This window comes from Oncorhynchus kisutch, linkage group LG14, assembly GCF_002021735.2.
Source record: "Oncorhynchus kisutch isolate 150728-3 linkage group LG14, Okis_V2, whole genome shotgun sequence".
Classification (NCBI taxonomy): domain Eukaryota; kingdom Metazoa; phylum Chordata; class Actinopteri; order Salmoniformes; family Salmonidae; genus Oncorhynchus; species Oncorhynchus kisutch.
The window spans coordinates 59,901,203-59,916,166 of record NC_034187.2 but is presented as its reverse complement, the minus strand read 5'-3'; the positions used below and the strand labels follow the sequence as shown (position 1 = coordinate 59,916,166).

The 14,964-nt window shown below is 41.9% G+C and overlaps 2 protein-coding genes across 2 annotated transcripts; one reads left to right on the top strand and one right to left on the bottom strand.

The window, feature by feature from the left end:
- Positions 1-815: 815 nt before the first annotated feature.
- si:dkey-266f7.9 (phosphatidylinositol-specific phospholipase C) lies at positions 816-6,539 on the bottom strand. Its single transcript, XM_020500330.2, has 4 exons — positions 6,333-6,539; positions 2,078-2,171; positions 1,245-1,815; positions 816-1,166 (listed from the first exon to the last, which is right to left on the bottom strand). Exons 1-4 carry the CDS (start codon positions 6,469-6,471, stop codon positions 900-902), a joined length of 1,071 nt encoding a protein of 356 aa, XP_020355919.1. The 5' UTR covers positions 6,472-6,539; the 3' UTR covers positions 816-899.
- Positions 6,540-11,692: 5,153 nt separating this feature from the next.
- LOC109903563 (protein rapunzel-like) lies at positions 11,693-14,308 on the top strand. The gene is made up of 2 exons (XM_031788676.1): positions 11,693-11,801; positions 12,810-14,308. Exon 2 carries the CDS (start codon positions 12,828-12,830, stop codon positions 13,524-13,526), a length of 699 nt encoding a protein of 232 aa, XP_031644536.1. The 5' UTR covers positions 11,693-11,801; positions 12,810-12,827; the 3' UTR covers positions 13,527-14,308.
- The last annotated feature ends 656 nt before the right edge of the window (positions 14,309-14,964 follow it).

Here is a 14,964-nt window from a genome sequence, read left to right as displayed (position 1 = left end):
TGCCATTGTGTCATTGTTGTGACTGAAACACTGCTGGGTTTGAAAGGGGTTCATATCTTAATGACATCACTGTCCAACAGATATTAAACAATACCACATGTAAGGATTGAAATCAATGACATGTCAGAAATTACTCAAAGATGTCCTTACGGTTTTCCGTTTTGAGTTCCCAAATGTGTCAGTTTTCTTTGAACATTACCACTTAAAGTAAATGTTCACTCCAAAATTAAAGTTTTTCAGACATTTTCAGATCTACTGTTGTGTAGGTCCAGCTATATGCATCAATCCCAATATGAATGAGAAAGATGGGCACCATAGGCATACTAGGGCTGTAGCTGGATGGTGTGGGACATAGATTAATCTCGACATTAGACAACTTTTGAAGTCCCAACATATCTGGAAAACTTTGATTTTGGAGTGAACTAGCCCTTTCAAATAGTGATAGTCAATTCCTATAGTTCTTTTCTTGATGAGGTGCTACACAAATTAGAATTGCGACTCGTCCTTGATCACCTGGCCAGCGGTCAAAATTAGCTATTGGACATCTTAACAATGTTATTTTCTGGTTGTATCTGGTTTTCTGGTTGTGGGGACCAGATGATAACCAATTTATGATGTCTTACTTCCTTTTACAGTTAGTACACAACCTGACCATGACGTCAGAAAATATATCAGTCTGACATCATTGCAACCAGTTTTGCCAGCTTGTTGGAAAGTCAAGAGCGATGACGAACCTCACCAATAAACAACTGCTTACTTAAGTAGCAAGGTATAGTGAAAATAAGCATACAATGAGAAAAATGGACTCCCAATCATCATGTAGTGTCCCAACAATTTTAATTTGAGAGTATCTATGTTGATTGTATGGTAGTAGGCTTAGTAGATGAGGGACCTCTCTCTCAGTTGAAGTTGATGATCATTTGAAGGAGGGGAGAGGCGGGGAAATCCATGGTGATGATTCCGAAGCGCCTGTTCTGCCCTATCAGTGCCATCAGGTAGTCGTACAGGCGGGCATTGATTCGCTGGGCGATGGCGTTGGGGTAGGCAAAGATGCCCGCTCCGCTGCCATAGGTGAGGAAGATATAGGCCTTGTTGCCAACAGGGGCAGTCTCCAGGTGTTCGTGCACACTTTGCCATTTCTCAGCCACATGCAGGAGGGTGGGGACCTGAGGAGACAACAAGCATATGAGACTCAACAAAAATGTTTAGCCACAATTTAGTTTTCAAAATGACCGTCTCCTTACCTTCCAGTCATCTGCAATGTCCAGGGAGCCGTAGCGCATGCCGAGGTCAGGTCCGCCAAAGTCCTGGAGGACAATGAGCTTCCCTCTGGCCTGTCCCACAGTTGGCATGAGCCGACTGTGCCACAGCAGGTCCCAATCGGCGTAAAGGTGAATGTAGCCGACCACCGCCCCGTAGATGTCAAAGGTCTCACTGAACTCCTCCTTGAGCCGCATCAGCACCATCTCGCTGGGGTACTCACGTAGGAAGTCAGCCACGCCCTCCAGCACGTCACCGAAGTGCGCCCGCTGGTAGGACACGCCGTGGTGGATGGTGAGGTTGCCACGCACATGGCGCACACGAACGTCCAGGAAGCGCACACCGGCACGCAACTGTGACGCCAGGCTCCAGGACTGGCACTCGGCCAAGGCGCCACCGTAGATGGCCATGGTGTTGTGGGTGCCAGGCATGGTGACCTCGGACAGCGGGCGGCTGTCCGGGAGGTCCGCCATCCAGGAGGGGTTGAGGAACTCGGGGGCCGCAGTGTCATCATAGTCAGGCCTCTGGATGGCGCTGTTGCTCAAACCAACAGCCCTGGTGGGTAATTAGATCAAAGGTCAATACTTAATCCCAAAGCGAGCTAATTATATTACTCATAACTGACTCTCACACCACTCTTACACTATCTCCTTTGCTTCATAACTACATCAATCTTAGATTGGCCTCTTCTATATTGTTCTGTCCTCTCCAGTCATTCAGATTAGTGCTAATGAAGGAAAGAAGGCTGTGAGTCTCCTTAAACTATTCAAGAATATTGAGACACAACCCCTGACTACCTTTGAAATAAGATACTCACCCCAGTAGGGTCATCAGCTCAATAAGCATCTTCCCCATCCTGGGGACTCCTTTGGTGCTTGCCATGTCTGATTCTTCAGTTATATTAATGGGGACTAAGTTTGGGGGCAAGGAAAGGAAGCACAGATGAATCTCAGGGAAATTGTTTGATGCTTCAGTTTTAGAATAGCAGCGATACAGGAATTGTTTTGTCATTTTTGGTTTTGGGGGTTACAGGTACAATATCCATTATAATCAGTTTATATAAAATGTACCCGTGGGCTGCCACACAAAAGAAAAATGCAAGCAAGAAATACATAGTTTTAAGTAATAATAAATTCAGTATGAACAGGAAAAGATAATTGACATAATTATTTTACAGAATTAGGTATATTTGTCCGGGCCTCAATTATTCCTTGACTAGCAGTACCATTCATTCTCGCTGTCGATAATTCTATTGTTATCAGTTCTAATAGTAACGGTATCCACTGGTGAACTGGGAGAGAGTGAGGTGATTGCCATCTAAGAGCCAACATATCTTTTTGCGCTCTCATTATTAAGTAACATAATAGATGCAAAGCATTGAATATTTACGATGATGCATTTCAAAATACATTTTGTAACTTTCATTTTGTAACTTTGCCCCAGAAGCAACTAACTGCAGGGCACTCCCACATCATATGAAGGAATGTGCCTACCTGATTCAGGGGACAGAGTGAACAGTTGGGGACAATTTCATCGTAAAACATTTCCTTGGTGTTAAATAGAGATAAATACAGATACTAAGGTCATATTTTTTCATATTAGGGTTGTTCAGAATCAATTATATCTGTCGACCATACTTTTTTAATGGCTAGTTCAGAATATGAGCTTTCCCAAAGTTGTTTATAGAGATCAGTCCTTTTGGGAGCCCAGATCATTCATTTATAAATACCATCTTTGGATGGTTCGGTAGTTGGGTTTCCCAAGAGACTCCATAGGCCAGCATAGCTGATCTAAGTTGTAAATATTGAAAAAAGGAGTTGCCTGGTAATGTGTATGGATCCTTCAAATCTGTGAATCTTCTCAAACCATTACTGTCCATGATATTGGCAAGGGGGGGATGCAAAAGGCCGCCCTCCAGATCACAAGTCATTATTGAAATATTGGAGTATGGGTATGCCATTTTGATTCCCAGTTCCTTTGTTTTCAAATTTGCGCCAGATAGAGATTGTGTGAGCAATAATAGGACCAAAGCGTAGTATAATGTCACGGCGGTATAAAGGATCAGGAGACATGCATAGGAATGGCACGGGGACGAAGACCAAACAAACACGTATAGAAAACATAGGGTTGAGACCCAAACAAAAGAGTGAGGAGTACCTCGAGGGCAATAGGAGACACCATATGTCTCTCTATACTCAGCCAGGGAGCGGTACAATCATGTCTAAACCAATTTAGGATGGGACAAAATGCTAGTGCCTGGAAATACAATTTAAATGTATAAATACAAATTAAAGTTTGGTACGTCTTTCCCTTGTAAATGTGTTAATTTTAGCCAGGATTGCTTACCTTTCCATATACATTTAGATACCACACTATGTAGTTTGTCCCAATAGCCAGAAGGGGAAGCAATGGGAAGCATTGAACTACAGAAATTCAGCTGTGGCAGTAGACTCATTTGACAATAGATATTCTGCTGGTTAAAGCAACTGGGAAGTTATTCCATCTACTGAGGAATGGATTGAATTGATTTAAGCATTCTGTTAAATTTAAAACAATACCATTATTTATTAAATAAATTGTATCAATAGCATGTCAACTATTAAGGGGTTTATGAATGCTTATTCGTGAAAGTTATTAGAAAATGTTAACAAAACGTATTGTCTGAAATCAACACAAGCAACTTAGTCAGCCTGTTGCTCTTTTGTTTTTCGTAAGAGGCGCAAATGCCAACAGATACATGTTTTTCTGCTTTTTTTGGGAGGAGGTCAGGTGGTTTTGGAACTACAGTGCCTTCAGAAAGTATTCATACCCCTTTACGTATTCCACTTTTTGTTGTGTTACAGCCTAAATTAAAAATTGATTAAATAGTTTTTTTTCTCACCCACACACTACACCCCATAATGACAAAGTGAAAACATGTTTTTAGAAATTTTTGCAAATCTATTGTAAATGGAATACAGAAATATCTAATTTACATAAGTATTCACATCCCTGTGTCAATACTTTGTAGAAGTACCTTTGGCGATTACAGTTGTGAGTCTTTTTGGGTAAGTCTCTAAGAGCTTTGCACACTTGGATTGTACAATATTTGCACATTATTCTTTTTTTAATTCTTCAAGCTTTGTCAAGTTGATTATTGCTAGACAGCCATTTTCAAGTCTTTCCATAGATTTTCAAGCCAATTTAAGTCAAAACTGTAACTCGGCCACTCATGAACATTCAATGTCGTCTTGGTAAGCAACATCAAATCAAATTTTATTGGTCACATACACATATTTAGCAGATGTTATTGCGGGTGTAGCTAAATGCTTGCGTTCCTAGCTCCAACAGTGCAGTAGTATCTAACAATTTGGTACATCAGTGTAGATTTGGCCTTGGGTTTTAGGTTATTGTCCTTCTGAAAGGTTGGGAAGCAGACTGTACTAGGTTTTCTTCTTGGATTTTGCTACTACAGACTACAAAGGGAAGCACAGCCGAGAGCTGCCCAGTGACACGAGCCTACCTACATGTATTCCGTTTTGTTTTATCCCCCCAAACAACTAGTCCATGCTGATGATAAGCATACCCATAACATGATGCAGCCACCACAACACTTTAAAATATGAAAAGTGGTACTCAGTGATGTGTTGTGTTGGATCTGCCCCAAACATAACGTTTTGGATTCAGGACAGAAAAGTGAATTTCTTAGCAATTGTTTTTCCAGTATTACTTAACAGGATGCATGTTTTGACATTTTTGTTATTCTTTACAGGCTTCCTTCTTTTCACTCTACCATTTAGGTTAGTATTGTGGAGTATTGTTGTTGATCCATCCCCGGTTTTCTCAAACTCAAGCTGTTTTAAAATTACAATTGGCCTCATGATGAAATCCCATGAAATTTCTCCAGAAACTTAGTTAAGAAGAATGCCTGAATCTTTGCAGTGACTGGGTGTATTGGTACACCATCCAAAGCCTAATGAATTGCTTCACCATGCTCAAACGGATATAAAACTTTCAATTATTTTGTTCACCCATCTACCAATTGGTGCCCTTCTTTGCAAGGCATTGAAAAACCTTCCTGGTCTTTGTGGTTGGATCTGAACATGAAATTCACTACTCTATTGAGGGACCTTGCATATAATTGCATGTGTGGAGAACAGAGATGGGGTAGTCATTCAAAAATCATGTTAACCACTATTATTGAACACGGAATGAGTCCATGCAACTTATTATGCAATTTGTTCAGCACATTTTTACACCTGAACTTATTTAAGCTTGACATAACAAACGGGTTGAATACATACTGACTCAAGACATTTCAGCGTAAAATAATAATTATTATAATTTATATATGTTCTACAAACAAAATTTCACTTTGAAATGATATGGTATAGGGTTTAGATCAGTAACACAACATCTAAATGTAATCCATTTTAAATTCAGGCTGTAACACAAAAAAAATTGGGAAAATGAAAGGGGTGTGAATACTTTCTGAAGGCACTGTATACCGTATGCACTTGTGGACACAGGTGAAACCTAGAGTAGTTTTCCCACTACAAAAGGTAAAGGTTCTGTAAAAGGTAAAGATCACACTATTGATTATCTAACTCTTGTCAAACTTAAGTTGCATAAATAGAAACATAACAACTTTATTTCTTATGCTGACTGTGCTAGTTTAAATTATTTCAATACCTGTGCTTATAGATTTGTTTTAACTTACAGTAGTTTATTTTCAGTTATTACTTGCTTTGTCAGAGTTGACCGCAGAGTAATTTCCTAGATGATCCCTAAATTAATATATCTTCCTTTTCAAAAACATGATTAACCTCAAAACCAGACTTAAAGATAATATAAATCTAGGATGCAATTGCATGTGGCTCAAAAACAGCACAGATGTACAGTAGGCGTAATAAAAGCAAGCAAACCCATGAAAAAGTTGGCAGCGATATGGGCAAAGTGCAGGCAATGAATGAATTTGATGTGAACCCAGTTCACCCCACAAGGAATTTCTATGGCAGGCTAAACCTTTCTAAGCCCAGATCCAAACATGAGTTCCTCCATTCTAGCCACCACAGTTTCAATGCCCTTGTTACCTGAACCCAAAAGGTGTGAGTCTTCGGCCTGACAACCCTGCAGCCAAAGGAGGACAGCGAGCAAGAGAGAGACAGAGACGGACTGAGTGAACGAGTGAGGGGGCATGTTGATGGGGGATGTTGATGTAGCAGATCCCATGGAAAGCTATGTGGGTTCAACATCAGTGTGTGAGAGGGGGGCGCTCGCTCGCTTGACCGATCACGCCACTGTTGTTTCAGACCGACTGTTCGGCGTGCTCACACACACACACACACACACACACACACACACACACACACACACACACACACACACACACACGTAATTCATAACCACTCAGGCAACTGCGTAACCATAAAACGTCACATTGTCGTATGTTTGCTGTGCTTGTGTGATATTAATTGTGCCTTAGTGCCAAATAGAAATATATAAAGTGAATATTAACTTTTTGGTAACACTTTACTTTATGCACAGCGTCACAACACGTTATGACACGGTCATAACCATGTCATAATATGTCATAGCAGCTGTCATAACCTGTCACAATATGGTCATAACACTGTCATGACCCATATATGTTGTGACATATATTGCGTTATTTTATGATTGGTTATGACACCTACAAAAGAGTGTCAAACCCACATTTTTGAAAAGTGTTTTTTCCCTAACAAGAAGTTTTCTTTTGTTTAAAAGTTGGTTTCTTAAGTCCTTTGTTGTTGTTATAATTAATTCTCCACAGTTATGTTTGTTTCATCATTAAATAACTTGTAGAAAATGCACTTTATGACACTGTCAAGAAACATTATGACCATCATAATCATATAAGCCAGATAGACCTACCTATCACGTACATGCCCTTATGTCAGTCATCAGTCAAAAAGAGGGTGTCTTGTCCTGCTCAATATGGTTAATCTCACAAAATGTTATATAACAAACATACTATTCAGAAAATCTAATCAAATTTTATTTGTCACATGCGCCGAATACAGCAGGTGTAGACCTTACAGTGAAATGCTTACTTACAAGCCCTTTACCAACAATGCAGTTTTAAGAAAAATACCTGAAAAACTAAGAAACACCGGGGACCGGTAAGTTGAGGTAATATATACATGTGGGTAGTGTTATTTAACTGACTTATGCATAGATAATAACAGAGAGTAACAGCAGCGTAAAAGAGGGGGCAATGCAAGTAGTCTGGGTAGCCATTTGATTAGATGTTCAGTAGTCTTATGGCTGTTTAGAAGCCTCTTGGAACTAGACATCGGTACCGCTTGCCGTGCGGAAGCAGAGAGAACAGTCTATGACTAGAGTGGCTGGAGTCTTTGACAATTGTTAGGGCCTTCATCTGACACCGCCTGGTATAGAGGTCCTGGATGGCAAGAAGCTTGGTCCCAGTGATGTACTGGGCTGTACACACTACCCTCTGTAGTGTCTTGCGGTCGTAGGCCGAGTACGAGGCAATGATGCAACCAGTCAGGATGCTCTCGATGGTGCAACTGTAGAACCTTTTGAGGATCTGAGGACCCATGCCAAATCTTTTCAGTCTCCTGAGGGGGAATAGGTTTTGTCGTGCCCTCTTCATGACTGTCATGGTGTGCTTGGACCATGTTAGTTTGTGGACACCAAGGAACTTGAAGCTCTCAACCTGCTCCACTGCAGCCCCGTCGATGAGAATGGGGGTGTGCTTGGTCCTCCTTTTCCTGTAGTCCACAATCATCTCCTTAGTCTTGATCACGTTGAGGGAGAGGTTGTTGTCCTGGCACCACACAGCCAGGTCTCTGACCTCCTCCCTATATGCTGTCTCGTCGTTGTTGGTGATCAGGCCTACCACTGTTGTGTCATTGGCAAACTTAAAGATGGCGTTGGAGTCTTGACAAGCCGTGCGGTCATGAGTGAACAGGGAGTAAGTACCCTTACCACCTGGGGGCAGCCCGTCAGGAAGTCCAGGATCCAGTTGCCGAGGGGGGTGTGTAGTCCTGGGGTCCTTAGCTTAGTGATGAGCTTTGAGGGCACTATGGTGTTGAACACTGAGCTATAGTCAATGAATAGCATTTTCACATAGGTGTTCCTTTTGTTCAGGTGTGAAAGGGCAGTGTGGAGTGCATTAGAGATTGCATCATCTGTGGATCTGTTGGGGCAGTATGCAAATTGGAGTGGGTCTAGGGTTTCTGGGATAATGGTGTAGTCATTTGGGCAGGTTACCTTATGGTTATTGGGGCACAGGAACTATGGTGGTCTGCTTGAAACATGTTGGTATTACAGACTCAGACAGGGAGAGGTTAAAAATGACTATTATTATTATTTTTATTTATTTAACCTATACTTAACCTTGCAAGTCAGTTAAGAACAAATTCTGTTTACAATGACGACCTACCGGGGGACAGTGGGTTAACTGCCTTGTTCAGAATGACAGATTTTTACCTTGTCAGCTTTCGGTTACTAACCACTAGACTACCTGCCGCCCAAATGTCAGTGAAGACACTTGCCAGTTGGTCAACGCATACTCAGAGTACACATCCTGGTAATCCATCTGGCCCTGCGGCCTTGTGAATGTTGACCTGTTTAAAGGTCTTACTCACATCGTCTGCAGAGAGTGTGATCACAGTCATCCGGAACAGCTGGTGTTCTCATGCATGTTTCAGTGTTACTTGCCTCGAAGCGAGCATAGAAGTAATTTAGCTCGTCTGGTAGGCTCATGTCACTGGGCAGCTCTTGGCTGTGCTTCCCTTTGTAGTCTGTAGTAGTTTGCAAGCCCTGCCACATCCGACGAGCATCGGAGGCGGTGTAGTACGATTCGATCTTAGTCCTGTATTGATGCTTTGCCTGTTTGATGGTTCGTCGGAGGGCATAGCGGGATTTCTTATAAGCTTCCGGGTTAGAGTCCCACTCTTTGAAAGTGTCAGCTCTACCCTTTTGCTCAGTGCGAATGTTGCCTGTAATCCATGGCTTCTGGTTGGGGTATGTACGTACAGTCACTGTGGGGACGACGTCCTTGATGCACCTATTAATAAAGCCAGTGACTGATGTTGTGTACTCCTCAATGCCATCGGAAGAGTCCCGGAAAATATTCCAGTCTGTGCTAGCAAAACAGTCCTGTAGCTTAGCATCTGCATCATCTGACCACTTTTTTATTGACCGAGTCACTGATGCTTCCTGCTTACATTTTTGCTTGTAAGCAGGAATCGGGAGGACAGAATTATGGTCAGATTTGCCATATGGAGGGTGAAGGAGAGCTTTGTACGCTTCTCTGTGTGTGGAGTAAAAGTGGTCAAGAGTTTTTTTTCCCTCTGGTTGACAATTTAACATAGAAATGAGGTAAAACAGATTTCCCTGCATTAAAGTCCCCGGTCACTAGGAGCGCTGCCTCTGGATGAACGTTTTCCTGTTTGCTTATGGCAGTATACAGCTCATTGAGTGTGGTCTTAGTGGCAGCATCAGTCTGTGGTGGTATGTAGACAGCTACAAAAAATACAGATGAAAACTCTCTAGGTAGATAGTGTGGTCTACAGCTTGTCATGATACATTACCTCAGGCGAGCAAAACCTTGAGAATTCTCTAGATATCGTGCACCAGCTGTTGTTTACAAATATACATAGACCGCTACCCCTTGTCTTACCAGAGGCTGCTGTTCTATCCTGCGGATGCAGTGTGTAACCCGCCAGCTGTATGTTAATCATGTCACCGTTCAGCCACGACTCGGTGAAACATACAGACATTACAGTTTTTAATGTCCCGTTAGTAGGATGTACGTGCTTTTAGCTCGTCCAATTTATTTTCCAGCGATTGTGCGTTGGCCAGTAGTACGGATGGAAAGGGCAGATTAGCCACTTGTCGGAAGATCCTCACAAGGCATCCCGATCTCTTTCCGCGATATCTTTTCCGCCTCTTTCTCCTGCGAATGACTGGGATGAGGGCCTGTTCCGGTGTCTGGAGTAAATTCCTCTCGTCCGACTCTCGTACTGTTGACAAGAAGGCTAACATGTAATGGAATGTTTTGCCTTGTGTGGTAGGTTTTGTGGGTTTTTACACTCTTGTGTAGTTGTCATAACCAGCAATAAAATAACTTCTGTGGTAGGTTTTGTGGGTTTTGACACTTTTATGTAGGTGTTATAACCATCCATAAAATAATGCAATATATGTCACAAAAGGTTATGTCAAGGTATTTCAGCTGTTATGACATTTTATGACATGGTTATGACGGTGTCGTAACGTGTTATGACTCTGGGTGTCAAGTAAAGTGTTATCAAATTTTATTTTCACATCACAATGGCAATGTTACCATCAATAAAACTCTTAAATAATTGAAGAGGAAAATAATGGAGCCAACGTTTGTTGTCATTGGACAATGAAAACAAATGAATATAGATGAGAAAATTTGAAGGGGGGCAAGGAGACATGTATATTGTTATAATCTTTGATGAGCCTTTATGAATAAGGCTAATTATGTATCTTTATGTTTTCAACTTATCTTTTTGACTAGAGAACATATGTAGACACTAGTATGATGCTAGAGATAATGAATACAAGGTTAAAAAGTGGTGAAATGCACCTCTTCTTATACCTTTGTAGTAACAGTGTAATTACTAGTGTTGTTGCATAGTAACTTAGTGATTGCTTTGTAATTGCATACCAATGGTTGAGCAGTTTTTGTAATTAAATATGTTTAATGAGTCCCCGATTGTTGTGTGAAAAACTGCTTCATTTCATTTCTGTACAATTCAAATTAAATTACTGAAATTCAATGTAACATCAATAAGATGTTGTTACTAGTGTAATAACAGTGTTACACAAGTATAAGATACATTTAATGTAAAGTGAGTAATACAGGCTTACAACGTATTCCTAACATGTGATCTCATAGGGTTGCTCACTTTAGGACCTACAGTATCTTCTCTCTAATCATAATATAGGGCAGGCTACTGAGAGTGTGGCGGCAGCCGGAGGGTTGTTGTCATTAATATCCCATATGCTACCCACTGCCATTGTGCCCTCGAGTAAGGCACCTAACCCCCCAAAACTCCTTCAGGAGGGCTGCTCTCTCTCTCTCTCTTTCTCACTCTTTGTGTGTGTGTGTGTGTGTGTGAGATAGTTGTGGTGTGTTGGTTTCGTACTATGAGAGCAGAAAATAAAGAATTGCCATGCAAATTGTACACATATATTATATTCTGATGGATTCCCTCTACCCTTATCCCTACATTCACAGCACTATTAAAAACTCTTGCTACTGAAGGTGTGGATGCATTTGATATGCCTAAAACAATAGACATCCTGCTTTGCCTCTGCTTGGTTTACAGCCACAAAGCAGCCAGCTGCATTTCCCCCTCCATCCAATCAGCACAGCCCAAACAAGAGTCATGTTTCCTTGTTCCTCTGTCCTTATATGGCAGAAAGTAGGCTGGGCTTCTCAGACTGGGGGACTCTTGGAAAATGGTCGCTTGGAAATACTGACAGCTTGTATAAAGAGAAGGATAACAACAGCTTGACCTCAGGTAAACAGAAGATATTTAGCCTTAAGGGCTTTGTATTATCTTTTGAGATTTTATCTGAAAAATAACACTTTATATTTAAGTCAAAAGGGAATCAGTGGTTCATGATACATGTTTGTGGTTGGAGAAACAGGAAATGAGTGTAGTTAGATCAAAATTAATGTGATTTACTCAAATGGATCTCTGAATTGATGTACAGTACATTGGCATGTGCCTTTATCATTTTGTTTTTCTTTAGAAAATCCTGCCGGTGTAATAGGAGGTCAATGATTGTATTTAATGTATCCAGGCGACACACCCACTGGTCTTCCAGATTTTTTTTCCTTGGGCATGATGAGTAAGAGCTAAGCTATGAACTAGGGTTGTATACGATTTGCAGAGCCACACAAATCAGTTAGTGTACACACACAGGACAACATACACTCCCTTTCATAGGTGACCCAAATGTATGTTGTCCTGTGTGAGGTTTGAATTTAGAAGCCCTGTATCTGAATGAAATAATGTACTTGATTCCAACTGATTGCTAACAGCCATAAATATGAAAAGAAAAGATTGATAATGAAAGATATGTTCTCTTAGAAAGACATGGTCTCTAATTCTATCTCAAATAAGATATAACAGTTAATCTTGGCTTCTGAACCGAAGTCATTATTGACTTGTTGCCCTGGCCTAGTGACTTGTTACTTACTACACAACTAGAGGCTTTGTGAGAGGTGTTACTCATGAGTATTAAAACTGTAGCTTGATACATAAAGCTAAAAGACACAAAGTGACATAATGCATGTGTGGAATGCAACTTGAGAACTAAGATGCCCAATTTTTTCAGCAGCATTAAAAGTAATAAGATTATTGTGAAACATTGGTCGATCTCCCCCATCTACAAGACAAACTGAAATAGAAACTGTTCAGTTCATTGACTACCCTCACACAACAGCCTGACACTGTCTCTCTCTCTCTCTCCTTTTGCTTTCTCTTTCTCTTCATCATTATATTTTTCGCTCTCTCTGTCAGTCACAGACGCTAACAGCAATGGCTGAGGCCGGGCAAATCAGAAAGACAGCGGCCAAGGTGTTGGGTTGTGTGGAGAAGGTCTCCTCCTTCGCCTCGTCCATCGACCCCCTCTTTGGCATCGTCTCCTCCCTGGTGGGGGTGGTGCGCACAGGCCTGGTGGGCGAGGAGGCGCACGCCCTGGACAAGGACTTCCAGGTGGTACACGGCAAGTTGCAGAGCATCTCAGCGAAAAACCATCAGTGCCTGCGGCAGATCCGTGTAGACGAGGTCAATGAGACGTTCGGCAAGTATGAAGAGTACATCAAGCACCAGTATACCGCCTTCAGCTCCATGGTGACGATGGTGAGGAAGGACCCAGAGGGAGCGCGGCGCCACATGGCCAACTTCGAGCGGGCCTACGAGAGGGACAAGAGTGACCTGAGCCTGGACGTGTACTACCGAGGCGTCATGGGCACCGGGTCGGTGTTTGGAAGGTCCCTGCTGAAGGTGTACCTGGAGCACTGCGACGGAGACCGCAGGGTTATGGAGCACCGGTGCTCTCACTTGGGCCACCTGTTCCACATCGGCCTGATCGCTCTCATGGCCTACACAGCGGTGACGGAGGACGACGAGGAAGAGGTGCGGGAGAAGTGGGCCAAGCGCGTGGAGGACATCCAAGCCAAAATGCAGGAGATTTTGAGCCAGTGCAAAGAGGAGGAGGAGAGGAGTCCGCCCTAAAGCTTGGGAAATGGGAGAGGTGGGGGCCCTGTCCAGAAATAACCCCTACTCCCAGTCCTGAAGTGCTACTGGGTGTGCAGTATGTCCTGGGTGTTTCTGCCCTGCTCGAATACATCTCATTCTACTAATCAGCTGCTCATCTTGAGCCTAATTAGCTAAACCAGATATGTTAGAGCAGGGATGGAATAAAAGCCTGCAGACCCAGTTGTTATCCAGGAGGAGGGATAATCTAACCCCCTTGTTAGAACTGGATAGGTACGCACAATATGGCTGTAGCTCCACCGTGCCCTGTGAGTGGCATGGTGGAATTTTTGCCAAATATTTTGCTTAGACCTGTCCAATTGATTCCGATCAACACAAGTGCCAAGGGGTAGGGGCTAAGGGTTGATTGTCGACAGGGCCAGCGATTGAAGGGAGCTTCGGTGGGTTAGAAGTAGAGTTTTGTGGTTAAAACTGTAGAGAAGTGGTTCCCACTTTCTCAGCAACCACACTCATTCAAGTGGACCAAGTAAAACAAGGAAATCATATATTATGTGTATTATGAATAGATGGAAAACCAAATTCACAGTTAAAGCAATCAAAATACGTTTTCTTTGTTTGTCCACAAAAACTGCATGTTTATTTTGGTTAACTGAACTCTCTGTTATTGTGGTAATTGTTCCTAGTTTGAATTTGTGTTCATACCGCTGCCTTATATTAGGCTACCTGCCAATACTTGCTCTGGTCTGGTAATCTATTATACTCTGTCTTCAATAAAGAAGTCTAAATTATGACCAATATTACAGTATGTACAAGATATATGACTGAAAACCTAGTACCATTTCTCTCTCTCACACACACAGAATTGTAGAGCACTGCCCCTATTAGTTATCTTGACCTGACCTAAAGATTATGGATAGACCTATAACATGTTATATTGGTATTACAGTAAAGAATAGCCATACATGGGGAAAGTTTGCTATGTTGCCTATGACACCATACATCAGGGGTTCCCAACCTAGGGACCTTGCTTGATTTGAGAGATACAGTTTGCGATTGATAATACCGATCAAAAACTGAGCTAAGCTACGACCTTCTAAAGTCGAGGAGTCAAATAAATCGGACGTTGCTTGGGAAGTAAATGCATACACAACCTAGGTTTCCATCCAATTGGCCACAGCTTTTCATGCGAATATTCTAGAATCCGCATAAAGGAAATATGCGCATTTTCCCACCAGTGGTGTTTTCATCAAATGGAGTTGTTGCAAAAAATAAATAAATGCATGATGACGTTATACACACAAAATGGACTTATTCGCTTAAATGTTCCCGCACCGAACAAAAATCAAACGTTCAATATGTTTCCATCGCTTTTTCAACTATAATGATAGTTTTGTCACAAAAACGTCTTAATTAAATAGTAAATGTGTCTACTCCGGTCTTGGCACCTGCGCTTTAG

Excerpts from the sequence above, each read along its gene's own strand:
- LOC109903563 (XM_031788676.1), top strand. The coding sequence starts at position 12,828 with ATGGCTGAGGCCGGGCAAATCAGAAAGACAGCGGCCAAGGTGTTGGGT.
- si:dkey-266f7.9 (XM_020500330.2), bottom strand. The coding sequence starts at position 6,471 with ATGGGATCTGCTACATCAACATCCCCCATCAACATGCCCCCTCACTCG. Across the intron at positions 2,172-6,332 it reads CTCACACCTTTTGGGTTCAG|TCCCCATTAATATAACTGAA; the intron begins GTAACAAGGGCA and ends CCCCAAACTTAG. Across the intron at positions 1,816-2,077 it reads GAGCTGATGACCCTACTGGG|GGCTGTTGGTTTGAGCAACA; the intron begins GTGAGTATCTTA and ends ATTACCCACCAG.